General features: G+C 53.4%; 1 protein-coding gene across 1 annotated transcript; it reads right to left on the bottom strand.

Moving 5' to 3' along the window:
• Positions 1 to 1,887: 1,887 nt before the first annotated feature.
• Positions 1,888 to 5,036, bottom strand: FAM43A (family with sequence similarity 43 member A). The gene has a single exon (XM_012448960.3). The coding sequence runs from the start codon at positions 4,083 to 4,085 to the stop codon at positions 2,835 to 2,837; it is 1,251 nt and encodes a 416-aa protein (XP_012304383.2). The 5' UTR covers positions 4,086 to 5,036; the 3' UTR covers positions 1,888 to 2,834.
• Positions 5,037 to 7,202: the final 2,166 nt, after the last annotated feature.

Raw genomic sequence — 7,202 nt, 5'->3', positions numbered from 1 at the left:
CTTTTCCCTTGAGCTCCAGAAGCAAATTGGTTTTAGGGTCTTTTTTTTTCATTCAAAACATCTCTTCTTACTCTAGTGATATCATCCCTGGAGTAAGAGGTGAATCATGTGTCACCTTCGCTTCTCTTCTAGAATTACATCAGTCAGAGCTCAGGGGTGCAGTGGGGATCAATGCCAAAAAGCAGAGGGGAGGAAGGAGAGATGGGGAGGGCACCGATGGGGGAGGAGGGGAGCTGGCTCTTTCCAGCCTACTGCTTTTCTTCTTCCTCCTCCTCAACCTTCAAGTCCCCCTTCCTATTTATAAATCACATAAGAGGAACAATCAGACTTTAAGAGATGGCTGCTTTATATTTATTGATGGTGTTGGTTTCAATGCCATTTGCCTGAACTTTGGACCAGTCACCATATGCCCATCCGTCACAGATGAAAGCCATCACTGGCATTCTCACCAGACACTTAAACTAGATAAGAATGAAGACACACAGACCCTGTCCTGCCTCCCAAGTATTAGCCATATTATCTTCACTCTGTCTCATCTCTTCATCAGTTTCAAACAGCAGAGGAACTTGGCAATGCATGGAAATAATTTCAAATGTGAAATCTAGTCATGCAGGCTAGTGATGGCCCACACAAGCCGTTTGCTGATCAGGTGAGCGCATTGGGGTGGGCGGGCTATTTGACTTTCCTGACCTCTCTCTAGCTGGTGTTTTTAATGTCATTCAATGATTTGTATCTGAGGTATTCATGGAGAGAGATCGGGTCTCACAACCAAGCCAAAATAGAATAGATTCAAAGGCCCGGACCTTGTCCTAATGCCCTTAAGAAGAGGCTGAATATTTTTTAAAAAATATTTTCCACTCACCCTCTTTTCTTTCTGAAAGCTAGTTCTATGCCTGAACCACTCCTGTTAATTAGGAAGAAAATCTTTCACCCTCCTTTCCTCTATGGTTCCAGTGAATTCCAGACTCCTTAGGATTTCTGGGTCTAGCTGCTCAGAACATATTTCTCATGAAAACAAAGCAAAGTGGCCTCAGGACACCAGGGAAGGCCAGGAGTGAGATCCATTTCTGCAACCACAGGAAGAGAGGCCCAAAGGGGCAAAAGGAAATATAATTTGCAGAAGGCACAGTTTTGGCAGCATCTTATTACAACTTCCAGCTGATCGGGTGTAGCCAAACTAGAGACATCTGTTTGGAGTTTACAACAGAAACAAACACAGAAAGCATGAAAGCGCTCTAACAGCTCCTCTCGGCCTCGACCTTCGGGCCATCCCCCCACGGGGCCACACTGGGTTACAGAAGGGAAGGAAACGGGCTTTGCAGCCTGCCCAGCCACCCACCCACCTGCACCATGACTCACTCACACCAAGATCGGAACTTGTCAACTTTTCTCTCCCCCTGGTTTTCCTCCCAGGAAAAACAGACATGGCCCCACTCCTCAGAGAACTCCTCTTTGGGTTTTTAGTTCATCTTTAAAGCACCTTGAGCTGTTTGTGAAGGAAGAGATAATGGAGTCTCCTCACACTTGATTAGTAGTACGGCCCAGAGGACGAGGTGGTAAAATCTCGGCTGACCTGGAAAGTCACTCCTCCGTAAATAACCTCACAGGTCTGAGAGTGCAATAAGAACTCACCCCGGCCTCTCCGAAAGACCAGAAAAAGACCAGACTCGCACAACTTCATGAGTGAAAAATACGGGATAATACCTGAAAGGGGGGCCCCAGACACAGCACCCGGAATTGTGGAGGTCCAGGAAGTCCCCAGATGATGCATCAAGTGGACTTTCCTTCCCTAATTCTCTCCAAGCACAGGAAAGACCAGACTGTCCTATGCCACCCAGGGTTGAACAGTCTCCCACTCCCACACAGCAGTTCCGGACGCTCACCTGATCTGTTCCATTTTCCTCTTTATTCTCTCCCCACTGGCTGCAAACAGAACCAGAACGGTGCTACTTTTAAAAAATAACAAAATGTTTTATACACATTTCTGTATATACAACTGAACATTTTACGTTTCTTTTGCACAGCAAAAGATATAAACAATCAGCTCTGAGAACACGGTTATGTACAGAAAAAAGTCAAAAATACTTCACAACAGTGCAAAAATATTTTACACAGTATCATGGAGTGAGATCTTTTGAGCAAAAGAAAGGGTGTGTGTGTGTTTGTGTGTGTGTGTTTCTAAAGGAAAACTCCTTTTTAAGATATTAGATGTCCTTAGCTGTAAACAAAATGCAACTTTCTTTCATCTCCCCCCACCACCCCCCAAACAGTTATTTGAGGAATTTGGCAGAATTTCAGGGGTCTGAGTCTGAGGTAAACGGCCCGAGCTCTTGCATCAAAAAGAACCGAGGGCCAAGGGGTGGCATTAAAGCCTCAAACACCTTGAGAGCAAATTCTCTCTTTTTTTTAATGACATGTCAGTGACAGTGCAGGGCCGCTCCCAGGGGGTGGGAGGAGGAAGTGAACCCCTCCTCCTCAGGCCCCAGCTGCCCCACAAACAGGAAACTGGCCAGGCACCTATGGCCTGAGACTAGGAACTTCAGCCAGCCTTCCTTCACCCGCACCCCAGAGGGCTGCCTCTCTCTCCCTCCTGGCGGGGTTTCCCCTCTCACATCTCCCCGCATTCCCACGCGCAACCCGAGTCCGCCTCGCACAGAGCCAAAACTGCTGGGGCGGGAGCGGGGGCGGGGAGGTAGGGGGAGCGGTCGGGGGAACTCTGGACCTGGGCCCCAAAGGCCCCATTTCCCCTTTCCTGGGGGCGGGCAAGGGACAGGGAGGTTGTCGGGGCTACGGATGGGTAGCCACGGTGGAGCGCTGGGGACGCACGGAGCAGCTCAGTTCGAGTGGGGCTCGTCGGTGCTGGCGCTGTCAGCCTGGCCCGACCGGTCCCCGGCGGTGGCGTCCGGGCCCCCGCCCTCGATGGAGCTCTCGCTGCCCGTGCTGTCGCCTGACAGCAGGCGCGTCACCCGCAAGTCGGCCTGCAGGGTGCGCACGTCGTTGCCGAAGCTGAGCTCGCCCAGATCGTTAATAAGTTGCGACAGCTCGGCCTTCATGTCGGAGGCGCTGCCCAGCAGGAGAGGCGGCGGCGGCCCGGAGCCAACGCCGCCCTCCAGCGCCTCCCCGCGGCCATTCTCCAAGGTGTCCAACAAGTCCCCGCACTCAAAGTGCATGGCAACCACCAGCGCCCGCTGCGCCTCGGCCTCTTCCTCTGCTGGATCTCCCTCTGCTGCGCGGTTCTCCTCCTCCTCCGGGGAGCCCTCGGGGTGCTCCTCTTCCTCTTCCTCCTGCAGCTCCTGCTCCTGCTGTTCGCCAAGCAGGTCCTCGGTGATGGAGCCGAGCTTGGGAGCGCTGCGGCTACGCTCCACCGGCGGTTTATAGCAGCTGGGGCCGTGCAGGAGCAGCTTGCGCAGCGGCACTAGCGGGATGGTGTGCGCCCCCACCAACTCCTGCTGCTGGTGACGCGCGTCGTCCCGCCGCTTGAGGCGTTTAAATTCCGCCAGCGCGTTGGCCGACGTCTGGTAGAGCAGCAGGGCCATGGCCTGCGCCTTTTCGGGCTTGGACACCAGCACCGCGTGGCAGCGCAGCATCACGGCCTTGTGCTTCAGCTCGTGCCGGTACACCCAGGCGAAGACCTTGGGCAGCCGCGCGTCCGCCACGCAGTAGGTGACGCGGTGCAGCAGGTAGAGGTGGCCCGGGCGGCGCAACGCGCGCTCCTCGGCGTGGACCATGCGGATACCCTGCGCACTCACCGTCAGCTTCATCTTGGTGCCCTGACGGCCCGCCTCGCTCTTGCTCCAGATCTTGCCCACAGCAAGGTCGGTGCAGCCGTCGCCGCGCGCCTGGATGGTGGTGGCATTGCCCAGGTAGAGCACGGTGTAAGTTGGGTCCTCGCTGGTGATGTGCAGCTTCTTGCGCTTGGAGCGGAACATGCTGCCCACCCGGCTAAGCGCGCCTTCGGGGCACGCCCGAGCCAGCGAGCTGAGCGCCGAGTAGTGCAGGCTCACAGCGTAGCCCTTGGGCTTGGACGCCTGCCGCGGCGGCGCCTCGGCCAGCAGCTCGAACTTGTGTTTCTTCCACGGCAGCATCTCCGGAGGGCGCCCCGGCGCAGCTGGGCGGCGGCGGCGGAGCGCCGGGTGCGAGCCCCGCTGAGCCACCGGCCCCAGCCGGGCTCGGCCCGGGCAAGATCGAAAAATAAAATTCTACTGGGAGTGGCCCAGGGGTAGGGAGTCGGGGGGAGGGGGTAGAGAGTGTTAGGAACCCCGCAGAGGGTGGGGGTAAATTTTCTAAAAAAGAAAATATTCAGCTTCGAGTGTGCAGAAAAGGTGTGTGTTGGGGGGGTGCTTGGAGGGGCCAAGCGCGCACACAGGCTTACCCCAGCCTGGGCAAGGGAGAGGGCAAAGAGTCTCAGGCAAGCCTCAAAATGCGAGAGAGAACAAGCGTGGAGCGGAAAAGATCAGGAAAAAAGCTAGAAGCGCGCGTGCAAATAAATAAAGAGAGCCCCAGCAACAGCACCGGGATAGTGCGAGAATATGCAGGAACTCCTCGGCGAACGCGAAGAGGGTCCCCTAACACACACAACCCCTAGGACTGGGGCCGAAACCCGCGGAAACTCTACAGCGAGTGTGCCCAGGGGCCGCTGCTTCCACCTCCAAGGGGTGCTGGAGACGAAGAGCCCCTCGGCCGGGCTGGTCGCAGAGACAGCAGCTCGCCCCAAGTGCGGTGGGAGGCTGGGTCCGGCTGGCCGCGGCGGGCCCCGCGCAGCAGTCCCGCGGGGGCTCACTGCATCTTCGCTCCGCCAGACACCGGGGACTCGCGCTCGGCCGGCTCAGTGTCCGGGATGACTTGGCCAGAGCAGCGCTGGGCTCCGAGGGCAGGGGGCGCGCATTGTCGGCTCTAGGGACCGCCGCTACCTCATTTCTTCCCTCCGAGGCGGTGTCCAACTCCGCTGCCCGGCTCTCCGCGGTCTGCTGCCCGCCTTTGCAGCGCGCCCTCTCCAGTGCTGCGAGCGATGACCGGCTCGCCTGCCTCACATCCTTGCCGTCCGGGAGGAAGATCTCGGGTAAATATAGGCCGGCGCAAACCATTCGCCGCGCGGGGACAGGGGAGGAGCAGAGAAGAGGATCTGTTTCGGGCTCCGACGCCGGGCAGATTCCCGGTCTCTTAAAGGGACCCAGCGACAGCCATTGCTCGAGGGAGCGGGGAGACCGGTCCAATCCGGCAGTTACATCCCAAATTTATCAGCATCTCTTTTGTCTACGGAAATCACTGGGACCTGGGGTTATCCCGCAGCAAAAGGACTTGAATCCTGACACTCCACCCCCAGGCTGAATTGCAACTCGATGAATACACGTATGTCTAGATCGAAACTTCTGGGGTAGGTGGCAGAAGATGAGATTATAGGCTATAATTTCCTAAGCAAAAAGTCTGGGAAAATAGTGGTTTCTTCCTTGTGTGACAGCTCTCCGAGAGTGACTGGGTGCTGTTTAATATTCTTATTTTCAGAATTGTATTCTATTAAAGAAAGAGAGAGGCATAGAAAACACCAAGGCTTGTCTTTCACTGTCTTGGAGCTCGTATTCACAGGTAAGCGGCAGACAGTGAAAAGTCAGGTGCATGGTAAGACGATTGGAGTGAATCCTGTAGATTATCATCAATGAATAAGGGGCTTCCGGATCCTAACCCCCAGCAAGACCCCCTCCTGCTGTCGGGCCTCAGGGTAGGCAATTTTTTGAGATACATACAATTTCTTTCTTTTTTCTTTTTCTTTCTTTCTTCTTCTTTCTTTCTTCTTTTTCTTTCTTTCTTCCCTCCCTCCCTCCCTCTCGCTCTTTCTTTCTTTCTTTCTTTCTTTCTTTCTTTCTTTCTTTCTTTCTTTCTTTCTTTCTAGACGGGGTTTCAGCATCTTGGCCAGGCTGGTCTCGAACTCCTGACCTCGTGATCCACCCGCCTCAGCCTCCCAAAATGCTGAGTTTACAGGCGTGAGCCACCGCGCCCTGCCTGAGATACATACAATTTCTAAGTAATGCTTGTGTAGTTAGTTTACTTCACCAGGCCATTCATGCAGTTTTATTACATATCATTGACATATTTTGGATGAGAATTCCTAGTAAAAATTCAAATGACATTTTTTATTTGAGTGACAAATAATGCCTGGCCACCCTCCAGTGGGAGTGATAATTGCATCAGTATTGCTTTTATCATGTGCCAATCGGACAGTGTAATGGTAGTCCTCCAGCCGGCTTCACCCTTAGCCAGTAACTCATTTCTGGGCCCTTGAAACAACCTGCTCGCTTCTATGGTCTCCTCAGTCAAAGCAAAAAGACTTATAGCTGGAGTGGGATAAATGTCCAAATGATCCTGCATCAAACTCCCAGGCTGGTCCTGGACGAGGACAGTGATCCCTTGACACATTCCAAGTCCACTGGGGATCTTTGATGTCTCTGGCTTCCACGCCAGAGTCACTGCAACCAATCCTGGAAATTCCCTAACCCTCTACCTTTGCCAACTTTTAACCTTCCTTTGAACTCTAACTCAATTTTCTCAGAGTCATTGGTGCTGAGTTTCCATTTAAGTAACTTTTATGACTGCCTTGGGGTGCCAGGCCCTGAGCTAGAAGCAGACAGGATCCCTGCCTCAAGAAGGTCCTAGTCCAATGAAGATTGTAAACTTTACCCAACTCTGTCTGGGCTTCCACTGGACTGTAGGTTCTATGCAAGTACCCTGTATCCCCATTGTGGTACAAATAGGCACTCAGTAACTAGAATTAATGAGCAAGACATGCATGTGAACAAGAAGACAGAGTGGACTAAACGCTGTGAGAAAGACCCAAAGCACTATGCGAAGCTGGAGGAGGAAAGCATTCACTGTGACTAGGAAAATCAGAAAAGTCTTCATGGAGGTGGTGACCTTTGAAAGATGAACAGAATTTATCCAAACAGGAAAAGACTGAAGGACTTCCTGGATATAGAGGGTAGCAAAATTATAGAAGCATGAAAAGGCATACATAAGGACAGGCACAGTGGCTCACGCCTGTAATCCCAGCATTTTGGGAGGCCAAGGCAGGTGGATCACTTGAGGTCAGGAGTTCAAGACCAGACTGGCCAACATGGCAAAACTCTATCTCTACTAAAAATATAAAAATTACCCGGGTGTGGTGGTGCAGACCTGTAATCCCAGCTACTTGGGAGGTTGAGGCAGGAGAA

Source organism: Aotus nancymaae, unplaced genomic scaffold, assembly GCF_030222135.1.
Source record: "Aotus nancymaae isolate 86718 unplaced genomic scaffold, 86718_ANA_hifiasm-v0.15.2.pri h1tg000067l, whole genome shotgun sequence".
Taxonomy (NCBI): Eukaryota; Metazoa; Chordata; class Mammalia; order Primates; family Aotidae; genus Aotus; species Aotus nancymaae.
Note: the sequence above shows the minus strand (reverse complement) of the source record. Positions and strands in the feature narration are given on the sequence as shown.

Bases quoted from the DNA above. Each gene is read 5' to 3' on its own strand.
- FAM43A (XM_012448960.3), bottom strand. From the start codon at position 4,085: ATGCTGCCGTGGAAGAAACACAAGTTCGAGCTGCTGGCCGAGGCGCCG.